At 44.1% G+C, this 16,274-nt stretch overlaps 1 protein-coding gene across 13 annotated transcripts in view; it reads left to right on the forward strand.

The window, feature by feature from the left end:
- Positions 1-16,274, forward strand: part of CADPS (calcium dependent secretion activator) — a 562,280-nt gene that overhangs the window by 113,262 nt on the left and 432,744 nt on the right. For all 13 annotated transcript variants that reach the window (XM_061622068.1, XM_061622066.1, XM_061622061.1 and 10 more), the window contains exon 2: positions 7,956-8,069. In XM_061622068.1, coding sequence (XP_061478052.1) covers positions 7,956-8,069 — 114 coding nt within the window. The remainder of the gene's footprint in view (positions 1-7,955; positions 8,070-16,274) is intronic.

Consider the following 16,274-nt stretch of genomic DNA (forward strand, 5'->3'; position numbering starts at 1 on the left):
ATTAATATGAATCAAAGAATAAAAACCCTAAAATGTGCATACTTCTTTATAACCTCCCTCCAAAGGTAAATGTAGAACTATGCAAAGAGGCTTAGGCATGTCTCCTAAGCCTCAGGGACTCATTAAGAATTCATTGTTTTAATTAACTATATTAAGAACCAACTTAAAGTACCTTGGTATACATGTCTAGTCAGAAGTAAGTCTCTTTGTGTTTAATGGGGCTTATTTCCAGGTAAATAGGTACAGGATGGCAGCCTAGGCTTGGTTTAGGGTTGGCATTGGGGAAAAACAGGGTTCTTGTGCCTTTAACAGCTGTTTGGCAGGCAGAAATTCAACACATCAAGCCTTTTCTAATATGACAATACAATTATGGAGAAATCTTCACAATGACTACTTTCTAATTTTGTGTTATGCCATGCGCTCTGGTAGCCATTTTGACTTGCGCCATGCACCCATAGCAGCATTTTGTGGCTGGTGCCCCCAGCACTTTCTCAAAATTTGAAATGTGCCCTCTGGTCCAAAAAGGTTGGCAACCCCTGTAGTAGTATCTGCATACTTCAGCAAAGCTGAAGATATAAGGTCAAAAAGAAAGCCACCTAGCTGTTTTAGGAATAAAAGGGGATGTGTGGTTAATTGTGTGAACTGGTACCATCAGGGCTGGTTCTAAAGGGCTGCGAGGTAGGGCACTGGCCTGAGGGCCCCGGAGCTACAGGAGCCCCTGAGGGGCCCTCCACTCCCCTTCCGCGATCCACGCCCCCCACCACACCCCACTTACCTGTCAACTGGCTTTTTAGCATTGCCCTTAATGAAGATGGAGGCTGCAGCTTTCCTAAGGTACTGAAGCCGCTGCCGCCATCTTAGTTGATGGCAGAGATGTGCGCGCGTAGCACGCACATGTGCCATCAACAAAGATGGCGGCGGAGGCTTCATTCCCCTTAGGGAAACTGCAGCTGCCATCTTCATTAAGGGCAATGGTAAAGTCTAGACAGGTAGGGGGCCATGGGGGGCTGCGTGGAGGGGCTGCACATGTGTGCGTATGCACGCATGTGCACACACACACACACACCCACTGGGGGGCCAGGGCAAGCTGATGCCCAAGGGCCCCTGCATGCCTGGAGCCAGCCCTGTCCCTAAGGTACTGAAGCCGTGGCTGCCATCTTAGTTGATGGCAGAGATGTGTGCGCGTAGCATGCACATGTGCCATCAACAAAGATGGTGGCGGAGGCTTCATCCCCTTAGGGAAACCATGGCCGCCATCTTCATTAAGGGCAATGGTAAAAGACGGGAGACAGGTAGGTGGGGGCGTGGGGGGCACATGCGAGCCACGCACATTCGCACTCGCACTTGCATGCACACGCTGGGGCCAAGGGCAAGCTGATGCTCAAGGGCCCCGCCACGCCTGGAGCCGGCCGTGGGTACCATGAAAGATATACCACAAAGAACATGCGGTGGGAGGACAGAATTTGATCCCTGCCCAGCAAGTTTGGGCAAATCTTAATAGGATCAGACTTGATCAGGAAATCAGAGCTAAGAGGCTCACAGTACAGACAGAATTATCATCTAGGAACAGCGGGGGAATCATCTCAGAACATGAGCAGGAGACTGGATGTCTTCAGTGGCTGCAGAAAAGTGGAAACATAAAAAACATCAGCAGGTCTAAAGGAACACATGAGCACACAGCTTTGGCAAAGGCAAGACCCAGAACCATTTTCAGTAGACAGTAGGGTCACATGTTATCCAATCAAAGGAGCTGCAGCTGAGAGTGTTCAAACAGACCCTCCCTCTGCATGGGTGCACACATGGCAAGAATCACAAAATGTATCTTTGATTTCCTTCTCTCTTTTTTGATTGAATGCAAATATATACTCTTGTTTATATAGACTTATACCAGACAGGGAGCTGTTTCCAGTCAGCTGTTACTGTGGCACTGCAAAAGCTAAATGGAATATGAAAGCAATTTAATTTCCTCTCAGGAATTGACTTCTGCTCTCAACAGCCATGGTTGCTGTTGAAATGGGGCGGGGGGAAGAGATCAATAAGCTACTGCTGTTTTGCAGTCTGCAAAATAATCATATTAAAGTGTTGTAGACACACTCAGAATGCAAGGGTGTGGTGTTGTTTTTACCCCTGCATTGCTAAAATGGTATATATTTTCAGAAAACAATACCACAAATTGGAAAATTCTAAGGCTTGAAGTACTAAGTACTAAATGCATGAACAAAGAGTATCTAGAAATGTCAGCCAACATCATTTATTTTCAAAGCACTCGACCAAACTCTATTAAAATGGATCCACAAAGAAAAAATTCTTCAAAGTTCAGCTGGTTATAATTGAAAAAGTGGAGGAACTTTTTTCAAAATTGTTGTTCTGGAACATAACAGTTCATGCTGATGTTTTAATAAAATAATACAGATGCAAATATTGTTTACATGCAGAACCAACTTAGTACAAAGCACAGAGCATATCCAGGTATATTGCATACTCAGCAACTAGCATATCTATTGTATTGTGCTTTGTAATTTTCCTGTCATAATTTTTAACCTTGCGATTAATTGTGGTTCTTCATTCTTTGTTTTATTATTCCCTGCCCTCCCACCCATAACCTTACCAACAACTTAAGAAGAATATAACAACATAAGTAGAGCCCTGCTGGATCAATCCAAGTCCCATCTAGTCCGGCATCCTGTTCGCACAGTGGCCAACAGATGCCTCTGAGAAGCCCACGAATGCGACCTGAGTGCAACAGCACTCTTCCCTCCTGCAGTTTCCAGCCACTGGTATTCAGAAGAATACTGCCTCTAACCATGGAGGTAAACACAGCCATCACAGCTGGTAGCCATTGATAGCTGCAACTTCCATGACTTTGTCTAATCCTCTTTGAAAGCCATCCAAGTTGTTGGCCTCTTGTAAGAACACATTCTATAGTTTGTTTGAAGAAGTACTTTGTTTTGTCCCCCCTGAATCATAGAATCATAGAATAGTAGAGTTGGAAGAAGCCTATAAGGCCATCGAGTTCAACCCCCTGCTCAGTGCAGGAATCCAAATTAAAGCATACCTGACAGGTGGCTGTCCAGCTGCCTCTTGAAGGCCTCCAGTGTTGGAGAGGCCACCACCTCCCTAGGGGATTTGTTCCATTGTCGTACTGCTCTAACAGTTAGGAAGTTTTCCTGATGGTCAGTCAACATCTGGCTTCCTGCAATTTGAGTCCATTTTTCCGGGTCCTGCACTCCGGGATGATCGAGAAGAGATCTTGGCCCTCCTCTATGAGACAACATCTCAAGTATTAGGAGAGTGCTATCATATCTCCTCTCAGTCTTCTCTTCTCAGCACTAAATATGCCCAGTTCTTTCAGTCTCTCCTCATAAGGTTTTGTTTCCTGTGATCAGCCTTACCATCATCCTCTGAATCTGTTCCAGTTTGTAAAGTGTGGTGTCCAGCAGGGCTGGCACCAGGCAAGACTGGGCCCTTAGGCACCAGCCTGTCCTGGCCCCGCGGTGCCTGTCTGCACACCCCACTTACCTCTCTGTTGCTTCATGAGAACACCCTGCATGCTGTGTGCACAGGGCTGCCATCAATCAATATTGCAGCTGGGCCTCCCTAGGGGACTGATGCCCCTGCCACCAGCTTAGTTGATGGCATGCATGTGCACTATGCTACTTGTGTGTACAAGCCTGCCATCAACCAAGATGGTAGTAGGGGCATCAGCCCCTTAGAGAAGCCTCTGCCGCCATCTTGGTTGATGGTAAGTATGTGGGCATAGTACACAGCATTCACAGCAATGGGAGAAATAGGAGAGTTGTGCATACTGGCGTCGTGGGCCCACTCTGTCTGTATGGAGCAACTGGGAGCTCCCTGTCTGTGATCTGGGGCAGGATTGAGAGTTGATGCTGCCATGGATTATGGAACAGGAGCACTATTCTCCTACCCCATGCTCCTTCAGGGGCCCCTCTGGGTTGCATGGGGCCCTCAGCAGGGCCCAACCTGGTGGCCCTGGTGTCCAGAACTGGACTCAAGATGAGGCCTAACCAGTGCCGAATAGAGGGGAAGTAATACTTTACATAATTTGAGAACTATACTTCTGTTAATGCAACCTAAAATAGCATTTGCCATTTTTTGCAGCCACATTGCACTGTTGGCTCATATTCAGATTGTGATCAACAACTATTCCAAGATTCTTCTTACATGTAATATTGCTGTGCTAAGTATCCCCTGTCTTATAACTGTACACTTAGTTTCTTTTTAGAGGTGTAGAGCTTTGCATTTATCCCTGTTAAGTGTAATTCTGTTATTTTCAGCCCAATGCTCCAGCCTATTAAGATCCCTTTGAATTTTGTTTCTGCCCTCCAGAGTATTAGCTGTCCCAGTTTTGTATCATCTACAAATTTGATAAGCATTCCCTGCACCTCCTCATCCAAGTCATTAATAAAAATAAAAAATAGCACTGGACCCAGGACTAAGCCCTGCAGTACTCCGCTCGTTACCTCCCCCCAGTTTGAGAAGGAACCATTGATAAGCACTCTTTGAGTATGATTCTGTAACCAACTGTGGATCCACCGGATAGTTGTTCCATCCAGCCCACATTTAGCTAGCTTGCTAATCCGAATATCATGGGGCACTTTGTCAAAAGCTTTGTTGAAGAGATATATTATGTTAACAGCATTCCCACAGTCTACCACAGAGGTTACCTGATCAAAAACGGTAAGATTAGTCTGGCAGGATTTGTTCTTGATAAATCCATGCTGGATTCTAGTGATCATTGCATTGGTTAAAGGTGCATACAGACTGACCTCTTCAAAATCTGCTTCAGAATTTTGCCAGGGTTCAATATCAGGCTGACTGGTCTGTAGTTCCCAGGTTCCTCATTTTTGCCCTTTTTGAAGATAGGGACAATATCAGCCCTTCTCCAGTCATCCACCATTTCACCCATCCTCCATGATTTCTCAAAGATAGTAGACAGCTGTTCTAAGAGTTGTTCAGCGAGTTCCTTCAGTACTCTAGGATGCAGTTTATTGGGCCCTGCCTATTGATTGATTGATTGATTGATTGATTGATTGCACTTGTATACCACCCCATAGCCAAAGCTGTCTGGGCGGTTTACAGCAACCAAAAACATTAAAACAAATATACAATTTAAAACACATATTTTAAAAACAATTTAAAACACAATTTAAAAATTTAAAACAATTTTAAAAAATTTAAAACACATGCTAAAATGCCTGGGAGAAGAGGAAAGTCTTGACCTGGCACCGAAAAGGTAACAGTGTTGGTGCCAGGCGCACCTTGTCAGGCAGATCGTTTCATAATTTGGGGACCACCACTGAGAAGGCCCTCTCCCTTATTGCTACCCTCTGAGCTTCCCTTGCAGTAGGCACCTGGAGGAGCGCCTTTGATATTGAATGTAGTGTATGAGTGGGTTCGTATCGGGAGAGGCGTTCCATCAGGTATTCTGGTCCTAAGCCGTGTAAGGCTTTATAGGTTAAAACCAGCACCTTGAATCGAGCTCAGAACATACAGGCAGCCAATGCAAGCGGGCCAGAATTGGTTTTATAGGACCGTCTGGTCCCTGTTACCAATCTGGCCGCTGCATTTTGCACAAGCTGCAGCTTCCCAACCATCTTCAAAAGCAACCCCACGTAGAGCACATTGCAGTAATCTAACTTGGAGGTTACCAGAGCATGGACAACTGAAGCCAGGTTATCCCTGTCCAGATAGGGGCATAGTTGGGCCACCAACCAAAGTTGGTAGAAGGCACTCCGTGCCACCGAGGGTACCTGAGCCTCAAGTGACCGAGATGGTTCTAGGAGAACCCCCAAGCTATGAACCTGCTCCTTCAGGGGGAGTGCAACCCCATCCAGGACAGGTTGGATATCCACCATCTGGTCAGAAGAACCACCCACTAGCAGCATCTCAGTCTTGTCTGGATTGAGCCTCAGTTTATTAGCCCTCATCCAGTCCATTGTCGCAGCCAGGCACCGGTTCAGCACATTGACAGCCTCACCTGAAGAAGATGAAAAGGAGGAATAGAGCTATGTGTCATCAGCATACTGATGGCAGCACTCTCCAAAGCTCCGGATGACTGCACCCAACGGTTTCATGTAGATGTTGAACTCATTCAAAGTGATTAGGTATTCCTTGACCATTTATCTATCCATCTCAAGCTGCAATCTGCCCCATCACATTTGCCAGGAGGAGAAGACTGAGCCACAGTAGGAATTTAGCACTTCTGACTTTTCTTTGTTATCTGTTATCGTTTTGCCATCCTCACTGAGTAGCTGTACCACCATTTTTTTCACTGTCTTTTACTATGCATGTCCCTGAAAAAGGCTTTTTTCTTACTTTTAGCTTCCCTCGCTAATCTCAGCTCCTTCTCAGCTTTAGCTTTCCTGACACCATTCCTGCAATTTCCATTCCTGCAATTCCGTGCTACCTGTCTGCACTCTTCCTTTGTGGCCTGGTCTTCCACTGCCACTGCCACTTCCTATATATGTCCTTTTTTTGTTTTCAGGTAATCTCTAAGCTTTTTGTGCAGTCACATTGGCTGTCTTCCACCTTTTTTCCTTGTTGGGATTGTTTGCAATTATTCCTTTAGAATTTCCTTACTTATCATTATTCTGAGTTTATTAAAATCAGCTTTCCTGAAGTCCAGGGTATGCATATAGCTTTTGCTTCCTTTAAAATCAAGAATTCAAGTATAACATGTTCACTTTTCCCCAGAGTTCCTGTAACTGGTATTTCATCCAGTAAGTCCTCTCTATTGGTTAGAATCAAGTCAAGGATAGCTGATCCTCTAGTTCCTTCCTCCACTTTCTGTCATAGAAACTCATCTCCAGCACCAGTCAGGAATTTCTTGGAAGGGCTGTGCTTGGCAGGATTTGTCTCCCAATAGATATTGGAGTAATTGAAGTCCCCCCACTACTATTACATCATGCCTCAGAAGGACACAACTACTATTCAGATGTTCAGAGTAAGATACGTGAACACACCCACTGGTCCCATCTCAGCTTACTATGATTCCTTGATATAATATCTGAAAGATCCTATGCATGTTGAAGCTGTACATAGTTTATGTATATGTGATTGTGGACAGGGTTTGAATAGGCAGGGTTTCTGATTGTGTGTATAAAACATTTGCACATGTCTAGGCTCATTTTGACATTGTGTTGAATGTAGATGAGGGTGAGGCCAGCAGGTATGAATGGGCATAATCTCACTCCCCATTGATGTAATTGTTAGAGGACCTGGGAGACCGCAGTTCAAATCCTGACTCAGCAAATGAAGGTCACTGGGTGGCCCTGGGCCAGTCACTCTCTCAGCCTAACCTACCTCACAGGGTCATTGTGAGAATAGAATGGAGGGGGAAAACACATATATGCCACCTTGAGCTTCTTGAAAGAAAGGTGGTATAATATAATAATGTAATATAATCTAATGTTACATATTAACTCAGAGAATAAGTTCCCCATTGGGATATTATTATTTTTCCTATGCAATGGGTTGTGTATATTCCATACATTTGTGTTTGTATCCCCTAATCATAAACAACTTTTTTCAAAGATTTCTGAATTTAGCATGTTGAAAAATCTCAGCTTCTTTTTTTTTTAATTGTCTGTAAATACTGGCTTGAAAGCAAATGGGAATGTGGTAAAATTTCCAAAGGCCGATGGGGAAAAAACAGGATTTCCCACGTTCAAGGGAGTAGGAGTTCACAGTTCATAGTTTCTTTATCCTTCTCTAAAGACTGGCGGAGGCAACACAAATTATGCAAGACTAGAAAATGTATACGCATGATTAATTTGCATTCTTATTTTAAATAACAGAATGTGATTCTCCTCCTTTGGTAAAAATAATAGTAATAATAATTCACCATGAATTTAAATAAACTCTGCCTGTTTCTGATCTTAATGATATAACCTATATCATAATTAATAATCTTTTGCATATTAATTGTTTTTCAGATAAGTAAACAGCAGCTTCAGACTGTCAAGGATCGCTTTCAAGCCTTCCTCAATGGAGAAACGCAGATTGTAGCAGATGAAGCTTTCATGAATGCCGTCCAGAGTTATTATGAGGTAAGAAAACAAGAGCAGTAAGTCCCATTCCAGGCTCTGGAGGGGCAGGGGAGCTGTCCCTGGACACAAAATATACCAGTCTGAAGTAGAGACGGATGGACTGGTCTATTTTCATTTCTCTCAGTTTTTTCATTTTTCCAGTCTTAAGTCCAGGTTGCCACACTTTCACATCTGTTTGCAACTTGTTTTAAGTCCATATGAAAACTTGCCAGCATTGCTCCTAATTTTTGCCTGCTGTTTTGCCAAATATAATGTATTTCTGCATGCTCACTAGTACAGTTTCCCCTCCCCAATACAAGCATTTTGTTCACATTTTTATGTGCATCACAAAAAGAAGTGTGTGTTCCAAAGGACAGTCGCATTTCAGTCCACATATTGTTTTGGGAAATGTGAATTAGGTAGGTTCCAGGTGGAATTTTTACCCTACCCCTAGTCTGAGGAGAAGCAAATTAACTTTTGCTGAACTATCTTGTAGGCAAAGACTGTCATCATTCAGTGCTTTTGGGATGTAATCCTAAGAAACACTGACTTCAAAGTAAGCCCCATTGCATCCAGTGGTATTTGACTTCTGAGCAAACATATAGGATTGGAGAATAAGAGTACTCTAAAATGTGAAGATCTGTGTCTGTCACTGCTTTGCAGGCATGATTCAGTTGTACAGCAGCAAATTTAGGTCAAAGAATTGAAGCAGATTTGGTGCAAGACCATAGTAATAAACAGCTAACATAACTTTTGTCTTACAAAAAATAAGGGGGAAATGAACTGGGAAGTGTGGGAAAATGGCAACTGGGTGATAGCCATATAACTTATGCACAAATCAGAACAAATTCTCAGTAAATAGGCCACCTGGAAGAGCTCTGAGGCTCTCCTCTGGGTACCTTCCACAGTTGGAACTGGTACATAGAAAGGTGTCTTATGTTAAGTCATTTGGCCCATGCAGTTCAGTCTTCACTGACTAGTAACAGCTCTCCAGGGTTTCAGAAAGAAGTTTTTTGGAGACCTAGCTGGAAATGGCAGAGACGTGATATGGGATTTTTTGTATGCAAATCATGTGCTCTACCATTGAGCCACAGCTGTTCCCAAGAGGAGAGGATGGTGACCAGAGAGGGCATTTTTGGTTGGAGTGCCTCATTTATGGAACTCCCTTCCAAGGAAGTTGCAGTGGAGCTAGCGGAGGTCTAGTGGGCATGGGTGGATTCACTCAAATGCCTACAGGGAACCCCTCTACACACTTGAAGCTAGGGCCAAAGCATGGATGGAAGGGAAAGTCCATTCTTTACAAGGGGCCTGGAGGTTCAGAAAAGCCTGGCCTAGGTTACAAGACTTACTATGATGGGGGAAATGGAGGCTAAATTGTAAAACATGCTTGAGAATATTTATGCAAACTCAGTAGTGCATGGTGTGGTGGGTCACCACCGTTCACCTGACCTCTGCTCAGTCACATTGCCGCAGCTTACCAGAGGATAGAAGGGGAAAGGTGAGGTGGCAGCATGGGCAAACACACCAATGGATCCAGTTAGGCACTTGCGTCAGTGCATTTGCTGCTGCCTCACCTTATCCCCTGTACCTTCTGGTAAGAGCAGCAGTGCAACTGAGTAGAGGTCAAGTGAGCAGCAGTGCCCCACCACACTGTCTTCTACTGTGCAAACTTACATCTCTCTAATTATATGGTCCATCCAGATCTTGTGGAATTCACCAGAGACATTCTGAAGCAATGTTGGAACAGAACAAAAAGCATTCTGATCATCCAGCATTCTGAAGATCCTAGAATGCACAGAAGGAAACTCTGAGACTTGTAGTGTGAGAGAGAAGACTCCTATTCAGGCATTTGCATGTCGAGAGAGAGACGGGGAGTGTGACTCTGTTGATTCTCCTTGATCTCTCAGTGGCTTTTGATAATATCGACCATGGTATCCTTCTGGGAAGACTGGCTGAGTTGGGAGTGGGAGGGACTGCATGGAGGTGGTTCCACTCCTACTTGGCAGGTCAGCTGCAGAAGGTGGTGCTTGGGAAACATTGCTCGGCATCCTGGACTCTCCAGTATGGGGTTCCGCAGGGGTCAGTTCTGTCCCCCATGCTGTTTAACATCTACATGAAACCGTTGGGTGCGGTCATCTGGAGCTTTGGAATGTGTTGCCATCAGTATGCTGATGACACGCAGCTCTATTTCTCCTTTTCATCTTCTTCAGGTGAGGCTGTCAATGTGCTGAACTGGTGCCTGGCTATGGCAATGGATGAGGGCTAATAAACTGAGGCTCAATCCAGACAAGACTGAGATGCTGCTAGTGGGTGGTTCTTCTGACCAGATGGTGGATGTCCAACCTGTCCTGGATGGGGTTGCGCTCCCCCTAAAGGAGCAGGTTTGTAGCTTGGGGGTTCTCCTAGAACCATCTCGGTCACTTGAGGCTCAGGTACCCTCGGTGGCACGGAGTGCCTCCTACCAACTTTGGTTGGTGGCCCAACTGTGCCCCTATCTGGAGAGGGATAACCTGGCTTCAGTTGTCTATGCTCTGGTAACCTCCAAGTTAGATTACTGCAATGCGCTCTATGTGGGGCTGCCTTTGAAGACGGTTCGGAAACTGCAGCTTGTGCAAAATGCAGCGGCCAGATTGGTAACAGGGACCAGACGGTGCGAACATACAAAACCGATTCTGGCCCACTTGCATTGGCTGCCTGTATGTTTCTGAGCTCAATTCAAGGTGCTGGTTTTAACCTATAAAGCCTTAGGACCACAATACCTGATGGAACGCCTCTCCAGACATACACTCCGCTCAACATCCAAGGCCCTCCTCCAGGTGCCTCCTCTGAGGGAAGCTGGGAGTCTGGCAACAAGGGAGAGGGCCTTCTCAGTGGTGGCCTCCAAATTATGGAATGATCTCACTGGCGAGGTGTGCCTGGCACCATCGCTGTTATCTTTTCGGCACCAGGTCAAGACTTCCCTCTTCTTCTAGACATTTTAGCATGTGTTTTTAAATTGCTTTTTAAAAAATGTGTTTTTAAATTTATATATTTGTTTTTAATGTTTTTAATTGTTGTAAACCTCCCAGAGAGCTTCAGCTATGGGGCAGTATACAAATGCAATAAATTAATAAATTTGCTCCTTCACACAATGTTGATCCTGGGGAGGAGGAAGCAGGGATGAGCATTCTGAACCTGTGTTAAAACACATGGGACAGCCTACCTGAGTAGAGCAGGATCCTCGCTGCAGTTTGTCAGTCTGCAGCTCATAGAGGATTACTGGAACACAACAGAGGGGGCAGGGTGAATGCACTCATCCTCGCTTCTTCCTCCACGAGATTAACATTGTGGGGAGGAACAAATGCCTGAATAGGACTAGGATGGTTCACTTTTCTCCTTATGACATATTCTCTCAAGAACTGCACGTCCCAGAATTCTTTGTTCTTGCTGGTACTTCTTGTGCACATGGAAGAGAAGCTGGTAGGGTGGGCAGGTACCATAATAATCGCATTGATGTCCCAGAGACAGAGAGAGGCAGTGCTGCTGATAGGATCTGCACGCCCTGGAACAGATGTGAATATATATAAATTAGATCTCTGGTCCCCAGATTGCACTGAAGAATTGAATCCCCAGGGACAGGGAGCAATGTCTAAAGGGCATTTGTCACTGGTGTATAATTAATATACATAACATGCCAGACTTCCAAATTTCAGGCAGCCAGAAATGAAAGGAGCTTAAACAAAAAGAACTTGAAAAGGTAAAGGACATGAGTCAATATCTCAAAACAAACAAGGCATTTCATAGGGGGAGGAGCAGATAGAGGGGGAGACAAGTTTATACCAAGCCCAGGCTTTGGGAACTTCTCATAACTGCAAACATATAAAGAGAAGGCTTGTGTCAAATGCAGTCCAACCTTCCCCAACCTGATGTCTGCCAGATGTTTTGGACTGCAACTCCCATTGACCCTAATCATTGGCCATGCTGGCTGGGGCTGATGGGAGTTGTAGACCAAAACATCTGGAGAGCACCAGGATGGGGAAGGCAAGCCTATTCAGTTTCTGGGTCTATACGTATCTCTCAACTATACCTTTATATGAATCAATAATGTTTCTAGAAGTTCTAAGCAACATTGTCCAACCATGCAAATGTCATCATCTTTCACCATGCTCAAAGCAAATTTTAGGTTTTATGCCTCATCTTATTAGTAAACTACACCCTATTTTTTGAGATGTCACCCTGAGATCCCAAATGAGAGACAAGTTAGTTGTGACTGTGTGCCACCAGGAACCAATGCAACATGAGAGTCACAAGGTCCTGTTACTTTCAATGAGACGTAGTAACAGCTAACTGAAGATGGATTGGGCCCATTTTCCAAACCAGAAATGTCTTCCAAGAGCAGAAATTAATATTGTTGTTTGTGTGAACAACATAACTACCACTTTGGTTTACAGCTCAGGTACCAGGGCACATTTCACTCCTGGATGTAAGGAACAGGTAGCTGGTAATGTGAAAGACCTGTGCCTGAGATGCTAATGACAGTCAGATGGACCAATAGTCTAACATGGCACAAGGCAACTTTCTATGTTCCTAACTAATGCAGTATTCAGAGGTAACCAAACTGTAGTCCATGAGTTCCATTCAGGTCATCCCCAGAAACGTTGTGGAATCTGTACTTGGTCCTGTACTTGATTTATTTTATTTTTTTCTAACAATGGAGATTGAGGCTGTTTTGGCCAGGGCTGGATTCATCAAACAGGCTAACAAAGCCTGCCAGTCTACTAATTTTTCTTTAAAAAAAACGTACTAGTGAATTAGGTCCTTCTAAGTGGCCTGACCTAGGGGCCATAATTTTTGTAATATATCACTGATTTTGACAACCCTGTCATGGCAGAAAAAGAGTTTATTAAGTGGACTGCTAAGACTCCCAGCAATTTTCAAGTGGTCCGGGAAAGACAAAAAGGTTGAGAACTGCTGCAGTAGTGAAGTCTTCAGATAGTAAAATCTCAAAAGTCTTGTCTTCCAATGAAAAAAGAGTTTTGAAGGCTTTAAAAGAGGATTAGACAAACTTGCGGAGGATACGCCTTTTAACGACTGTTGCTCATGATGCCTAAATGGAATCTCTTTTTCAGAGGCAGTGTAGCTCTATGTTCTATGTCTATGCTCAGAAGTAGTGCAGCTCTGAAAACCAGTTGCTGAGAGGCAACAGTGAAAAAGGACTGTTGCTTTCAGGCCACTCTTGTAAAGTTCCAAGAGGCATCTGGCTGGCCTGTGAGGAAACAGGATACAGGACTAGGTGGATTTTTGGTCTAATTCAGCAGAACACTTCTTACATTCTTAACTCTTTATGAAAAATTCTTTGCTGCAAGTCATGCCACATATTTTGCAATGCCTTTCAATGGAATGACCCAGAAAATGAATTTGGAGGATTGTGGCATATTGTGATGCACAGAAATATTAACTAAGAATTCCTCTCACTATGTTTATATTGACTCAGAGGCTTGTTTTTTTTCAAGTGACAAACTAGCAGGAAGTTAATGAAAAGACTAATGTGGAACTGGGGAAGTACACATCCTACAATACTCAGTCATTAAATTATTTTGTGTCATTTTTCTCATTTCAGAGGTCATAAATTTCAATTAGGGAATGCTATTTTCCAATTATATAATATCTTTGTTAAAAGAATCAATATTTTGGCAGTTAATTAGCTTTATTAAATAAGTCTTCTGTGTACTAATTAATCTGTGAGACCGATCATCATGGCATCCACAACCGTTTACAAGATGTCAAATAGCTTCCTTGACATCCTTATATACTGGCTGAGTTCACTTCACTTGAAAGAAGAAAAAAAGGCATATTTTTAACATACAACATCCATATGCATTAACGCTTGCAGATTTTATGGGAAAGTGCCCTTGCTCTGTTTGCATCAGGAGGCCAATTTGCAGGTTCATATTTGCCTAGAATTAAAATTTCTACTTATATGGCAAAGCCGATAGTGCAGATAGTGAAGAATATGAATATAGGAAGTTACTTCATACTGAATTAATCCGTCTAGACCCGAATCTGTTTGTGTATTTGGAAACTGTATAGACCGCTAGGAACATTGGAAGCTGCCTTGTACTGAGTCAGGGCATTGGTCCACCTACGAAGCTCAGTATTGTCTGCACTGACTGGCAGTGGCTCTCCAGGATTTCAGACAGGTTTGTTTCTCAGCTGAACCTGGAGATGCTGGGGATTAAACCTGGGACCTTCTGCACACAAAGCAAATGCTCTTCCACTGAGCTGTGACCTACGGATGAGCTGTTGGTCAACTCATTGTTAAGGGAAAACCTGTACATATAGGGGAGTTTTTAACATCCAATGAAATGTGTATAATGTTGGAGCCTTCATTGGACAGCATGTAGCACAAGGCAGGGCAAGGCAGTACTGTCTGCTCTGATTGGCAGCAGCTCTTGAGGTTCTCAAGCAAAAGTATTTCCCAACACTGCTACCTTTTGGCTGTAGAATTGTACCTGGAGCCTTCTGCATGCAAAATATGTCCTCTAGCACTAAGCTATGCTCCCTCTCCGAGCAGACTCTTCATGTGCAACCTTTATTTCTCTAAAAAGTACTTTCACATGGCCAATGTTTGGCACTGAATCATCCTAAGTTGGAGATGCTTTCTAAAAACAAATAGTCTAACACAGTCCATAGCTATAAAAGCTAGAGATGTAGGACAGATTCATATGGTATTAGAGCAGTCTGATTACACTGCTTCCCTATGGCTGGATCCCATGCTGAAATCATGCATGATAGGAAGCTGATACTGACATGGGTAGCAGCCACATGAACCTGGCAACCTCAACCTCATGCTATTTCATCCTTCACATCTTCATATCTCCAGCCATGAAGCAGCACCAGCAGCGATACAGCTCAGATAACACAGAGACTGGCCCTTAAAGGTGGTTCAAACAGTGGTTCAAAAATGCAACCCATGCTTCTAAGGGGAAGGAATTCTAGAGTTGAAGCCCAATGCCTACAAAGACTTTTATCTCACATAGCAAGACAGTGAGCAACACTGCAAGGATCTCCCCGCCCCAGTTGATCTCAGAGTCTGGGCAGGCTGATAGATGCAACATAGAGTCAAGCATGGAGGTGAATTTAGGGCTTGCACAGATCCTACTTACATGCCCCATACAGAATTTCACATATGACCCAAATCATGTGCCCTGCCTGCATGGTTCATCCATCCCTTTTGCTGTGGCAGAGAAGTCATGCATAAGAGACTTATGCATATATGTACTCAGCTGCATCATGGATGATGCTCTGGTGGATATGCTGGAAAGTTGTGTAAACTGTGTCTTGGATAGGCAGCAATGGTTGCTGCTGTCACTCAGGGCTCTCATCTCTCAGCAAAGCAGAGACATCTACTTAATGTGACATGGCTGCGGCCGATGATTTGTCCATCTAGCAGCTCCCCAAGGTCTCGGGCCGAATTATGTTTCAATCTAGCCTCTTGATATCTAGACATGGACTAAAACCCAGAGCAGATTCCATTGCCCCACTGACATGGAGCCACCAGCTGCCACTGGTAGGACACCATACTCTTCAGAGAGTGTAAGATGGGGCCTTGGAATTTGCTTCTTCTTCAGGTTTGCAAGGCTAGAGTGAGAATCCACACATTTCCCTTCTTCCTTTTGTACTCTTGCAATCTGTTATTTACTTATTTTTTTATGGAAGGAAGTGTCCCTTCTTCCAGTGTACGTGCAGTGGAGAACACTGTAAGCTTCTAGTGCTTTTCCAGGCTACAGACACCTCGGTGCAGTGCAGAAATCTACTGTATCCTCAGGTCATCACTGAATCCTTTAATTATTGAACATTTATACTGGGAACGATCTATCGTCCCCCTGATCAAAATGCTCAGGGAGACCTTGAGATGAGATATAAAATTGAGGAAGCATCCAAACTAGGAAATGTGGTAGTAATGGGTGACTTCAACTACCCAGACATAGACTGGCCGCATATGTGTTCCAGTCATGACAAAGAAGCAAAGTTTCTAGATATTCTAAATGACTATGCCCTAGACCAGTTGGTCATGGAACCGACCAGAGGGACGGCAACCCTCGACTTAATCCTCAGTGGGGACTGGGACCTGGTGCGAGATGTAAGTGTTGTTGAACCGATTGGGAGCAGTGACCACAGTGCTATTAAATTAAACATACATGTAAATGGCCAATTGCCAAGAAAATCCAACACGGTCACGTTTGA

This window comes from Rhineura floridana, chromosome 3 (assembly GCF_030035675.1).
Source record: "Rhineura floridana isolate rRhiFlo1 chromosome 3, rRhiFlo1.hap2, whole genome shotgun sequence".
NCBI lineage: Eukaryota > Metazoa > Chordata > Lepidosauria > Squamata > Rhineuridae > Rhineura > Rhineura floridana.